This window comes from Danio rerio, chromosome 8, assembly GCF_052040795.2.
Source record: "Danio rerio strain M-AB ecotype USA chromosome 8, GRCz13ab, whole genome shotgun sequence".
NCBI classification, from domain to species: domain Eukaryota; kingdom Metazoa; phylum Chordata; class Actinopteri; order Cypriniformes; family Danionidae; genus Danio; species Danio rerio.
In genome coordinates this window covers 6,103,262-6,117,500 of record NC_141028.1, presented here as the reverse complement: position 1 = coordinate 6,117,500, position 14,239 = coordinate 6,103,262, and the positions used below count along the sequence as shown (strand labels likewise).

The window sequence follows — 14,239 nt, the reverse complement described above, 5'->3', positions numbered from 1 at the left end:
TATATATATATATATATATATATAAATATATATATATATATATATAAATATATATATATATATATATATATAAATATATATATATATATATATATATAAATATATATATATATATATATATATATATATATATATATATATATTTATATAAATATATATATATATATATATAAATATTTATATATATATATATATATATATATATATATATATATATATATATATATATATATATATATATATATATATATATATATATATATTAGAGCTGCACGATTTTGGCTAAAATAAGAGTTGCAATTTTTGTGCCTAAAATAAAGTTCACGATTTTGTAGATATAAAATAAAGGTGAGTATGAGTGGGCTATTATTATTGTTATTCTCAAACATGTGGTAAAACAGCAATAGGCTTTGTGTAGGTCTACTGTTGGTTAAAATGCTTAATTTTGTATAGACTTGGAATGGTGGACTTGAACAGACTTTACATTTGTCCTGGTCATTAATGCTGATGATAATTCTGATGTTGAATTATTGTGTTTGAGATATATGCTTGCAATCTGTCATTTACTGCTTAAAATCTGTCACTGATGTGATTTTCGTGAACACAGAAGACTGGGTGGGTATTTTTGCATTTCGGCGGGTTTTGGATACTTTTTGGGCTGGAATCAGTCAGCTACATCTGGCAACACTGTGCGCTCTTTCGGTTTTATTTTCACTGCTAAGAGCGGTTCACTTCCTGCGCGGCTCCTAAACGATCACTCTGTGCCACAAACTGAATGTTATTTACATCTTTATTACCTGTTATTCACAGTCTATGCAGGTTCTGTTCACTAAATTAGACTTCATTCACAGGCGTGCGCCCGTAATCTCTGTGGTAACAGCTGACGGTCAGCTCACGTCATGTGTGATTTTGCGGTCGCAAATACATATCATGAAGACAGAAATGACATTTTTGTGGTGAATTATATCTTATAAATACAGCATGTGACTCTTTCAACACCATTTGTAGGTTTCCACGATGCTGAACAACGTAGGTAAAACAATGTGAAGACTTGTGCGGCCACCATTGCTTCTCTCCTGAACTTGAAAATATGATTGACAGAATAGTAGAAATGCTGGATTAAGATCGTCTAGCGGGTGGAATCGAGAACTTTTTACGATTAATTGAGCTGCTCTAATATATATATATATATATATATATATATATATATATATATATATATATATATATATATATATATATATATATATATATATATATATATATGAGTCAATGAGACCGTTATTAACCTGTTTGACTACATTTACTCCATTTTTTAATGTTACATTATTTAAAAATAAATCTTCAAAATCTAAAAATAATAATGAATAATTTTCTTTGAAAAAAGTTTTGTTGTACCTTGGAAAAAAAAACATCTTTAAATTAACATGTTCACAATTTGAATAATGTTTTTTATGCTTTTGAATTGCTTTATGACACCTTGATCTTTCCTCCAAGAACTTTTGATATTAAAAGTTTAAAGGGATCATATTATTCCCCTTTTACAGGATGTAAAATAAGTCTCTGATGTCCCTAGAGTGTGTATGTGTAGTTTCAGCTCAAAATACCACACTAATAATGTTTTATATCTCTTTCAAACTGACCCTTTTAGGCTTTTAGAGGCCTAATTGTGCAGTTTTGGTGGCCGCTGCTTTAAATTCAAATGAGTTTTCAAAAGAGGGCGGAGCTACAAATGCCTGTGATCAGCATAGCGCCAGATTATTTTTCGGTTGAACTATCCCTTTAATGGTTTCCCATTAAATCCAAATATATTAACATGTTTGACTACATTCACTACTCCATTATTTTAATGTTAAATCATTTACAAATAAATCTTCAAAATCTAAAAATAATATTTAAATAATTTTCTATAAAAAAAAGTTTTGTTGTACATGAAAAAAACATCTGTAAAGTAACATGTTCACAATTTAATTCATGTTTTTATTTTCTTTTGAATTGTTTATGACACCTTGAACTTTTGATGTTGAAAAGTTTAAAGGGGACCTTTTATGCCTCTTTTTACAAAATGTAAAATAAGTCTCTGATGTTCCTAGTGTGTGTGTGTGCGTGTAGTTTCAGCTTAAAACACCTCAGATAATGTTTTATAACTCTCTGAAACTGACCCCTTTAGGCTTTGATTCCTAATTGTGGTGGTTTGGTGACTGTCGCTTTAAATTCAAATGAGATTGTGCTCTTTTTTAAAAGAGGGCGGAGCTACAAAAGCCTGTGTGTCAGCATAGCGGCATATTCAAAAACAAGATTAATGTTATCTTTTTGAAAAAATGAAAATGTCAGAAGAAGGCAGTCTATGAAGATTCCAGTGTTCATTTGTGCATGCTGAAACTCCACATTTATAATCCTCTTAATCGCTGACATTATCTTCAGCATGTGAAAGCTAATGGCTGACGCCTGCTTCTCACTCAGGGCTGTCTATGCTAATCAGGGAGAGATGGTCACTAACGGGCGGAGCTTTCCCCCGTTGATGACATGTACAAAGGAAGAATGTCAAAGTGTTTCTCGTTGTTATCAAGTGTCATTATAAAAATTTTAAACACCATTAGAGGCTGGTTATATTCACACACTGTTGCCACACAACTGTGTTTAAACCCCTTAAAAAAGTGTTTTTTGCATGATCTTAAAGGGGGCCTCCCTTTAAGATGAATGAATAGTACCATTTAAATGAAAGCTGTATACCTGCAGTGTTTCTAGAAGCAGCAACAGCATGGCGAGTTGAAATCGAGCGGATACACAAGACTCAAAGTGACCCAAACCATAACAAACACACTGCAGAAGAGACGCATCTTCACTCTGCTCTGAAGTGCTGGAGAGAAGACGCTCGCAGAGGAGATCTGAAGGGGTAAGACAGACATGAGGTGATTAATTAAAAGCTGAACACTTGCATTTTAACATTTATATGAACAGTACTGCTGCTTAATATGTTTTTGAACCATACTATAGTAAAAGTGCATCATACTTGTAACGGAGGCCAGCTTGCGAAGTGCTGTGCAGGTAAACCTCACTCCTCTAACATTTAAAGATGGTCTATTGACAGACGCTAGAGGCCATGCTTGTTAGAGACTTCTTGTTAGAGCAACTGACTACAATACAAAGAATCGCTGGTTCGATCCTAGCTCAGAGCGGGTTGGGTGCTGTTGCACTGGTGGGTTATACATGGCAATAGTATCTGGATGCAGCCTTTATGATGCAAGCTGAGATTGCATCACTCAGTGATGCAATGTTAGACACAATACACTCAAATGGAGCTAGTGACGTCACTGTGATGCAAAAAAAAAAAAAAAAGCTTTACTTTTTTAGATTTTTTTGTCTTGTTTCTAGTCCAAATATCTAAAAATTCTTATATCAAGAAACATTTTCAGGGCAAGCAAAACATATCGTCTTGTTTTCAGAAATAAAATGCCAATATTAAGGGAGGTTTTCCTTGAAACAAGCTAAATAATCTGCCAATGGGGTAAGCAAAATAATCTTGTTTTTCCTTTTGACATAAGATTATTTTGCTTACCCCATTGGTAGATTATTTAGCTTGTTTTAAGGGAAAACTGGCTTAATTTTGGCTTATTATATCTCAAAACAAAACAGTATGTTTTGCTTGTCTAGAAAATTCTTCTTGATTTAAGAGTTTTTATATATTTGGACAAGAAACAAGACGAAAAATCTGAGTAAGAAAGCATTTTTTGCAATGTAGGGTTAGGGGTGGGGTTAGGTGAGCCCATTAAAAAGCATTGGATGCAGCTCAGATTGCACTGCACCAGGTCTGCATCCAGACCCCTCTCATTTATGGGGACTCATCCGGGATGGGAGTGAGGTTTAGGGGGATGAGTGTAACAGAGGCTGCATAGCAAAGTGCTATGCAGGTAAACCTCACTCCTCTGACGTCTAAAGGAGCGACAGATGCTAGAGGCCATGGTCTTTAGTCTACTTGGTAGAGCAACTGACTCCCATACAAAGAATCCTAGCTCAGACTGGGGTGGGTACAGTGGGTTACAATTGTATATATTAAAGCATTTCACAACTCTTCGTTTATGAATTTTACGCCATATTGTAGTATTAAATACCCTGAACTGATAAACTGTAAAATACTGTAGAATACTTTTAGTTTTTACTACGGTAAACTGTGGTGTGTTGTAGTGCGATACATAATTGTAGACAACGTATTAAAGATTTATATATAATTGTATTTCAATAGGGCAGCGCGGTGGCTCAGTAGGTAGCAATGTCGCTTCAGAGCAAGAAGGTCGCTGGTTTGACCCCCAGCTGGGTCAGTTGGCATCTCTGTGTGGAGTTTGCATGTTCTCCCCTTGTTTGCGTGGGTTTCCTCCAGGGGCTCCGGTTTCCCCCACAGTCCAAACACATGCGCTATAGGTGAATTGGGTAAGCTAAAATTGTCCGTAGTGTATATGTGTGAATGAGTGTGTATGGGTGTTTCCCAGTAATGGGTTGCAGCTGAAAGGGCATCCACTGCGTAAAACATAAGCTGGATAAGTTGGCGGTTCGTTCCTCTGTGGCGACCCCTGATTAATAAAGGGTCTAAGCCGAAAATGAATGTATTTCTGTAGCAGCTATATATAGCATTATCAAAGCATATTAAATCAAGTACTTTACTATAATACAGTAAAAACACAGTAATGTTTATATGATATTACAATAGTTTTCTATTTTGTGTGGATAGCTGTAATTCAACACCTTTCCATTCCATCCAGAAGGATTCTCCTCTCAGTTCATTCCTGTAAAGGAGAATGAACATTTATGAGTTTATAAAATACTGTTTTCAGATGCTAATGTCACAGTACTGAATGATTACCAGATTTGCGTATTTTCTTATTAGCATGGGACTACAATATAAGCTAAAATACTATATTATTTCATCTAACCGTGTCAATACTTGGATTGTTCAAGCGTAATAAAAGCAGATAGACCCTCACATGGCGTGTATTATCTTCTGCTGGTCTATTTTGCAGTCAGAATCCTGCTGAGAGTCTAGTTTTGGGTTTAACACTTGTTTTCCTCTTCTTGCAGCTCCTTTACGACGCCCTGCGACCTGCCAGCCTTCATTACAAGCCATTACTGCAAAAACTCCTCAAAACTCAGACGATTTTACAGTCAGACGGCTCGAAGTGCTTCATCAAAAAAGCAAGAACTATCCGGCCTCCTTATAAACATATTTTGTATTTTATAGGTGTGAAAATTCTCTTATAAAATCGTTCATATTTTCACCGAACACCATGTGAGTGTTTTGTGTTACATTTAAATGTTTCCGTTGGAACGCTGTTCTCTGAATTTTCAGTTCCTTCCATACTAGCTTTTTAACTTATTCGCTAAACATAATAGCATTTGTTTACTTTCGATAATTAAATGTCTGTTTATGCCAACTGTGTCGTTAACATTATACAAACATGTTTTTAAAAATTCCATATATTTCAAAAACTCTCTATATACAGGATAGTTTGCTGTTTTTACATTATTGTTGTTAATATTATTGGTTGTTAATAGTGTACTTTCTGGCACTACCAATCATGAAACTATCATGATCGACTGGTTTCAAAGATGTGGATTATACACGATAAAAATGCTGGGTTGTTTTAAGCCAATCTTTGTCAGACATAGAGAAACACAACTGTTAGGTCAATTAGTGTCATTTAAATGTATCTTTTTCCCTTTTAAACTTTATGAAGAAGGTAATTATCCTGGCTGCACATTGATTATATCAGAGTTGCCAACTCTCATGCATTTGGCGTGAGAGTCACGTAATTGACCGTATTCTCACGCCACACATCACTTTTCTCACGCAGTAAAATCATCTCCGTGAAATATTTATTCCGTTACAATAAAGACGGTTGTAAAGACGTTTATCATTATATAAAGATGTTATTCTCTCTGTGGAACCGAACCAACACTGGTGAAAGCAATGTAACCAAAAACAAACTGACGCATGCGCGCAGAAAACATACCAGCGCGCCTCTCGCACCGCTCCTTTTTTTATTATACAAAATAAAGATTAAATGTAAAAAAAATTATAATAAATAAAAAAAATAATATATATATATATATATATATATATATATAACCTAACAAAAAAGTTAGCTATGTTATTTATTTATAAAACTACAAAAAATTTTAAAACTATATTATAATAAAAAATATAGACGTACACATATATAAATAAATACCAAAACTAACTAAATAAAGCTATATAGAAATATTAAAAGAATTAATGTTAAATGTTAAAATTAAATGTAATTATATTAAATGTATATTCATAGAATTTACATTTATAAAAATAAACCGAAAAAACATTCAAATTTTACAAATCACAATTAAAAATAATAATTTAGTTTAAATTAATTAATTTTATTATTTACATTTATACATACATATATACAATTAAAATAATAACGGTCTGCATTATGAACGAGTCAGTGACTCAGCAGGTCAAGAACTTACAAAATGAATAAAATGTGTGCCTTTTAAAACTTCCCTTTGCTGCCACAATGTGAAAGCAGATGCATAATAATAATTTATAAATAAATGCATTGCACAAATATCTTTAACTTAATCTCATAGCTTATATATTAATTTAAGTATATGTCTTAAACTCAAACATTTCCCACCTTTCTACGACAAATCTGACGAGAAACACCTAAGGGGAAAAACCTGAGGCACTACTCGAAGCTCTAAAATTCACCAAATGAAATGCAACCGGAGCAGTTTTTGTGGACTCTCTCTGTCACTCATTAGTATCCTGTTCTCTCCTGTCATGCCAAAATAAATGAAAGCCCGTCTGGCAGCGTCCACTCCAGCCATAACTCACCTTATATCTGTTGTCAAGCATCTAAAAATACAGCTCCTGAGATGAAGAGCATCTGACAGTCAGGGATAATGATGAAACTTCTGCTTAGACAATGATCTGAGGACAGCGGCGATGTTTACGAGCGAGCTAAATGCTGCATTGTGTAACTCAATGGTAGAGACGCCACTGTTACTTCATATGTGCTTAAATGTCTCTCTGAAATCACGCAAAGACTTTCAAAGTGCGTAAAAGAATAAGAGCTGAGCATGATACGACGTAAATACTAGTTAGCGCCCATAGCTATATACATTAGATGTCGCCTACCCTGATGTTGTCTATTGGAAGGAATGCGTCAATAGAGCCGCCATTTTAGTACAGGGTAGCGCTCCTTTGAAATGAACGCTTTCACATGAACGCCATCTAGCGGTCACATAACCTAATGACTAAATATCATGACAACTTGATCAACTTCTTTTATAAATATATATAATTTGACATTACTTTTTTTCTCACCACCACACTGGTCTTTTTCACAAGACAAAATTTTGTTGTTGGAAACTGTATTTTATATACTTAAATTTGACTTTTGCATGCTAAAAGTTCTTGAGTAAGAGACGTTTTACTTGATATGGGTCGTTAAAAAAACTCCCTATGATGCATGTAGCCTATACCTGCTGTAGTCAACCTAAAACCTGCAGTAGGTTGACATAAAACCAAAACAACACCCATTTCTTGTCTTAGGACATTTTATTTGGCAAATTTTAAAATAACTAAGTTTATGACATGTTAAATATATAGTATAATTCGCTGGTTTTAAACATACAGAATAACAATAATAAATATAGTTATGAAACAGCCATAACATAACACCAAATGTTGATTAATGAAGGTACATTTATAACAACTATTTATTTGTTAGACTACTATTGTCAAACCATGTTGCATACAAATGCATTCAACAGACTTATATGACAGTGCATTGCTGTAGAGGAAAAATAAAACACGAGACAGGTGTTTAGAAAGAATATAGTTTATTTAGTTTGACATGTAAACTTATCTAAACAAGACACACTTTCAGAAATGCGCGCGCTCGTGAATATAACCCGCGGTTGTCTTCAACTGTTGTCTTCAATAGTCCTTCTTTGCTCAACAACTCAGATGAAAAACAAAGCAGAACATTACTACAGTCAGACATAGAGCAAAGAGCATAGAATTACCAAGAGGCGACACTCTACAATTTGGGAAACAATACCGCGCTTTTTGAAAACATTAAATAAAAACAAAGCAGCTGCTTTCCACCGCGACAGCAATGACGAGCGATCGCTATCACTTCAAAATGGCGGAATCCTGGTCTGTTGCTCTTGGTCATTCTAAGCTCTTTGCATAAAGTTAAATCATAACAGTTACCATGGTTTCTATTTCAAACTATAGTAAACTAAAGTTTGAAACTATAGTTTAAAATAGAAGATGAGTGGGCCTCGCTTCTCCCACCCACCATAACCCTCGCAGCGAGGTCCCACTACCGGCCCCCCGTGTTTCCCTGAGGGTCCTCGGGGGTTGTTTGCTCCCTGCCTAGGGCTCAAAGGCCGCCTCGCCCCAGGGAGTGCACGAGAAGACCGGGCGCCAGGCCGTGCCAGTATTCACTGGATGTTGCTCGGCGGCACATTTCGAGCAACAAACACGTAATGTTCTTCGCGATATTGCGTTTATGTACGCAAATCGCAAGGAACTACAGCACAGACGGGCCCGGGTGAAGCTTCACGAAGCGGACTTCGTGAGATTGGCGTGGCTCCACTCGTACCGTCGGTATTGAACTCACCTTGCTCAAGTACAAGCAGCTACACCGGGCGAACTGACAACACTGACAGAGAGCGCACGAGCTTTATAGGAATGCATATGCAAATTGTTACAAGGCACGTCACTGTTGTCTCGTTGTCATGGCGAGCGCTGAAGAGGGCTCACCTGATTGGAGCTCACTGACTCGGGAATCTGCGTCACAGCAAGTTGCCGTCTGCTGTGGACAAAAATATATTAAATATATTCAATATATATTTTTAAATTTTTGGTGCTGTGTAATCTGCTGAGATGCAGTAGAATATGGAGACAGATGAATATAATTGGATAAATGCCGAGCTAGTGTTGTTCCCATACTTATAAACTTCCGGTGAGCGGTTATTGTGAGTTTTTTTAATATTATATTACATTATATTATATTATATTATATTATATTATATTATATTATATTATATTATATTATATTATATTATATTATTATTAAAGTTGAAATACAATACAAATTGAGAATGAAAACAGACTGACCCGCGCTTGTGTTGTTTGTCGGACACTAGAGGGCGCGCGCACTCGCTTCTTTCCCGCTTCGAGGAAATCTGAGGAGATTTTGTTTATACAGTTTATACTCTAGATTAACTAAAGTTTCCTTTTAAAATTAGCTTTTTTTTTGAAAGAACAAAATATAAGTGTTGTCAAACTTTATCGTCTAATCTTCTAGCGGCAAATACTCTACAAGGAAAAATAAAATGAAGTGTGTCATCGAGGGTAATGGCATTAAAGGTACATTATGAACATTTTATTCAGTAATATCCAAGTAAAACGCCATTAGCCGTTTTTAATTAGTGACCGATGTTACATTATTTGTCTGTTTTCCTTTTTTAAGTCTTTGGCAGAGCAATTCATGCTCTGTCAAGAATTGGCGATGAAATATGGTTGGATCCACTGGAAGATGGGGTTAGTATTGTTGTTAATCTTCAGTATTTACGATTATTTTTGTTTGATAAAGATATATTATTAGACTAACGTTATTTATAGCTAACATTAACCCAAAATAGCAACACTTTATGTCTTCATCACTGTGTAACTTAGTTAATGTAACATAAAGAAATAATAAACAATATGTTTATTACACTATCGCCCTCCTCAAATGTTGTAAAAAGTCTTAAATTATTAGTTCATGTTAACTCATAGTGTGTTGACTAATTTTACATGCACATGTTGGTTAATAAATGCTGTGCATAATACATTAACATTTACCGATTAAACCTTATTGTAAAGTGTGACCATACATACTTAAAAAAGAAAAATATATATACAGTTGTAGTCAGAATTATTAGCTTCACTGAATTATTAGCCCTTTGTTTATTTTTTTTTCCCAATTTCTGTTTGACGGATAGAATATTTTTTCAGCACATTTCTAAACATGCTAGTTTTACTCATTTCTAATAACTGATTTATTTGATCTTTGTCATGATGACAACACATAATATTTGACTAGATATTTTTCAAGACACTTCTATACAGCTTAAAGTGACTTTCATTCATTCATTCATTTTCTTTTTGGATTAGTCCCTTTATTAATCCAGGGTCGTCACGAATGAACCGCCAACTTATTCAGCACATTTTTACGCAGCAGATGCCCTTCCAGCCGCATCCCATCTCTGGAAAACATCCACACACACTCATTTACACTCATACACTACGCTTACCCAATTCACCTGTACCGCATATCTTTGGACTGTGGGGGAAACCGGAGCCCTTGGAGGAAATCCATGTGAACGCAGGGAGAACATGCAAACTCCACACAGAAACGCCAACTGACCCAACCAAGCCTCGAACCAGTGACCTTCTTGCTGTGAGGCGACAGCACTACCTAATGCACCACTGCGTCACCGCTTAAAGTGACATTTAAAGGCTTCACTAGGTTAATTAGGTTAACATGGCAGGTTAGGGTAATTAGGCAAGTCATTGTATAATGATGGTTTGTTCTGTAGACTATCGAAAAAAAAATACCTTAAAGGGGCTAATAATTTTGTCCTTAAAATGGTTTTTAAAAGTTTAAAACTGCTTTTATTCTGGCCGAAATAAAACAAATAAGACTTTCTCCAGAAGAAATATTATCAGACATACTGTGAAAATTTCCTTCCTCTGTTAAACATCATTTTGGGAAATATTTAAAAGAAAAAAAAAATTCAAAGGGGCTTATAGTTCTGACTTCAACTGTATATATATATATATATATATATATATATATATATATATATATATATATATATATATATATAATACTGGCACCTTACTATAAAATGTTAACTTTAATATTAATCTGTCAATTTTTCTTTCTCTACAGTTGGCTGTGAGGACTGTGAACTCCTCTCAGTCAGGTTACGCCTGTTTCTGCTTCGCTCCTCTGTTCTTCCAGCAGTATATTCCAGATCCAGCCACGAAAGATTCTCAAGCAGTAAAATGCAAATTAAACTTGAAGGTAATAAACTTTCAGAAACGCAGGTTTATTTTAAGTCTTTAGTGTTTAGACATCGACATTATTACCTTTACTAATATGCTTTAAAATTACATACAACAGAACAAAAACGACAGAATATAAATTATGTATATTATGATATTATGTAGGCGACGCGGTGGCGCAATATGTAGTGCTGCCGCCTCACAGCAAGAAGGTTGCTGGTTCGAACCTCGGCTGGTTCAGTTGGCATTTCTGTGCAGAGTTTGCATGTTCTCCCAGTTTGCATGTTCGCGTGGTTTTCCTCGAGGTGCTCCGGTTTCCCCAACAAGTCCATGGTGGGCTAAATTGTCTATAGTGTATGAGTGTGAATGGATGTTTCCCAGTGATGAGTTGCAGCTGGAAGAGCATCCACTACGTAAAAAACATACTGGATAAATTGGCGGTTCATTCCGCTGTGGCGACCCCAGATTAATAAAGGGACTAAGCCGAAAAGAAAATAAACGAATTAATGATATTATTTACTACTCAGGTAACATAGTGGCTCAGTGGTTAGCATTGTAGCCTTACAGCAAGAAGGTCGCTGGTTCGAGTCCCGGCTGGGTCAGTTGGCATTTCTTTGTAGAGTTTACATGTTCTCTCCGTGTTGGTGTGGGTTTCCTCCGGGTGCTCTGGTTTCCCCCACAATCCAAAAACATGCACTATAGGTAAATTGAATAAACTAAATTAGTTGTAGTGTATGAGTGTGAATAAGAGTGTATGGGTGTTTCCCAGTACTGGGTTGTGGCTGCAAGGGTATCTGCTAGTTAAACATTAGCTAGAATAGTTGGTGGTTCATTCCACTGTGGCAACCCCTGATGAATAAAGGGATTAAGCCGAAGGAAAATGAATAAACGTACTAGTCAAAAGTTTTTAAAGTAAAATTTAAGACATATTTTTTAACAGTTTTGCAAGATCAAGATAGCAATGTCTCTTATGTTCACCACAGTTGTATATATTTAATAGAAAAGCATTTAAAACAAAAACAATAACAATATAAAATATTATTGCAATAACAAAGAATATAAAATTAAGTCAAAATTATTGGCCCCCTTTGTTTTTTCTCTCTTAAATATTTCTCATATGATGCTTAACAGCAAGGAAATTCTCACAGTATGTCTGATAATATTGTTTATTCTGGAGAAAGTCTTACTTGTTTTAGTTTTTAATTAAAAAAAAAAAAACATTTTAAGGTCCGTATTAACAGCCCCTTAATCAATAGTTGTTTTTTGATAGTCTACAGAACAAACCATCACTATAAAATAACTTGCCTAATTACCCTAACCTGCCTAGTTAACCTAATTACCCTAGTTAAACCTTTTAATTGCCCTTTATAAGCTGTCTTGAAAAATATCTAGTCAAATATTATTTACTGTCATCATGGCAATGATTAAAAATAAATTAGAGATGAGTTATTAAAATTATTATGTTTAGAAATCTGTTAAAAAAACTTCTCTCTGTTAAACAGAGTTTGGGGGGAAAATAAACCGGGAGGCAAATAATTCTGACTTTACCTATATAATATATAATATAATATATTTAATATTATTTCTAAAGAATTATAATTCTAAAACCTTCAGTATTAATAATACCCAATGCCTTGATTTATGTCTAAAAGTATTAATCATGCTCTGCATATTTACTAATTGTCATGTGCTTTAAAATACTAATATTTTTCAGTGCGTGCTTCCTATGTTCCGCTGTGTGACGTGTCGAGAGCGAAGTGTGGACAGATGTGAAATAAGCATCAAAATTCCAGACGGCAGAGTGACATTTCGCTTTCACTGCAGACACGGTTAGTTCATTTGCATGTGAAGTGTGTATGGAACTGGCACTGCATTGATGGAGGGAGAAACAGATTGGTGTTGGCGGATGTAATAACAGGGTGGCAGCACACTTCACTGGACCCTCTTCTGTCATAAGGAGATGCTACAAATCATTTCCATATTGCATAATTCATCACAACTAATCACATTTGTTCTAGTCAAGATGTTGACTCTTACTTGTGGGTTTTAGGAATCACCAAGACCCATAATTTGGGGTATCAGGAGTGTGAAGCTTTACAGGCTGTGTTTCCGGCTCACCTCAGTCCAAATGTCCTGATGGCCCAGTCCAAGTGAGTTGAGCAGCACTTAGTTTCTAAAACTGTTTTAGCATTCATAACACAGTCAAATCCATGTTTTGGCAGAGATGAATGCATTTCTTAAAATGCATAGCTTTTTTAAGCATACAGTGTAAAGAAATTGATTAAAAAGTTGGTATTTTGTTTTTCACAAGGTTTTTTTTTGTTGATCTGTGCTCTGTAGACTTTTTATCTTTTATTTTTTTGGCAGCTTATTCATTCATTCATTCATTCATTTTTCTTTAGCTCAGCCCCTTTATTTATCAGGGGTCACTACTCTTACTTTCAATTAAGCTTATTCGATTCACCTAAAGCGCATGTCTTTGGACTGTGGAGAAACCGGAGCACCCGGAGGAAAATACACAGTCAACACGGGGAGAACATGCTCCACACAGAAATGCCAACTGACCCAGCCGGTAGTCGAACCAGCGACCTTCTTGCTGTGAGACAACAGTGCTAACCACTGAGCCACTTTGACACCCCGTTTTCAGCGGTTTAACTACTGACTTTTATTGACATTTTAGTAATTTGATACAGTGTATATTGTGTAAAATATCATACAGAAATAAGTGTAAAATGTCAGAAAGACTAGCAGTTTGTTACTACGATTTTCTGTAATTTACAACTCCAGTCCAGGCTGTATACCAGTTCAAACTATTAAAAATGTCAATAAAAGTAACTTTTTAAAATCAAAAGTTGTTGGTAGAAAGATCAATGTCTTGTAATGCAATTCAAAAGCCTTAAAAACATCAATCGTAAATTCTGGAAATAAGTTACTTTATAGATATATAGGATATTGTAGGGAACTAAAGAAAAAATAAATGTTATTTTAAGATGATTAATATTTTTTTTAACAATTTAAAATGAAAAAATGGAGGTGTAAAAGTAGTCAAACATGGTAATTCATGTAAGTCTCATTGAAAACTTAATATACAGTTGAAGTCAGTATTATTAGCACTCCTTTGATTTATTTATTTGTTTT

At 34.8% G+C, this 14,239-nt stretch overlaps 2 protein-coding genes across 22 annotated transcripts in view; one reads left to right on the top strand and one right to left on the bottom strand.

Moving 5' to 3' along the window:
• Positions 1-7,155, bottom strand: part of srrd (SRR1 domain containing) — a 14,553-nt gene extending 7,398 nt beyond the window's left edge. For 4 of the 8 annotated variants that reach the window (XM_087263888.1, XM_087263886.1, NM_001045427.1 and 1 more), the window contains 3 exon segments: positions 4,980-5,303; positions 4,741-4,781; positions 2,734-2,888 (listed from right to left, as the gene is read on the bottom strand). In XM_087263888.1, the coding sequence (XP_087120014.1) occupies positions 2,734-2,888; positions 4,741-4,781; positions 4,980-5,119 (336 nt within the window). In that variant the 5' untranslated portion in view covers positions 5,120-5,303. 8 annotated transcript variants of the gene reach the window in all.
• Positions 7,156-8,778: 1,623 nt separating this feature from the next.
• Positions 8,779-14,239, top strand: part of rad9b (RAD9 checkpoint clamp component B) — a 122,917-nt gene continuing 117,456 nt past the window's right edge. For 7 of the 14 annotated variants that reach the window (XM_087263604.1, XM_087263605.1, XM_087263602.1 and 4 more), the window contains exons 1-5: positions 9,150-9,415; positions 9,519-9,589; positions 10,986-11,120; positions 12,816-12,930; positions 13,152-13,251. In XM_087263604.1, coding sequence (XP_087119730.1) covers positions 9,382-9,415; positions 9,519-9,589; positions 10,986-11,120; positions 12,816-12,930; positions 13,152-13,251 — 455 coding nt within the window. In that variant the 5' untranslated portion in view covers positions 9,150-9,381. 14 annotated transcript variants of the gene reach the window in all.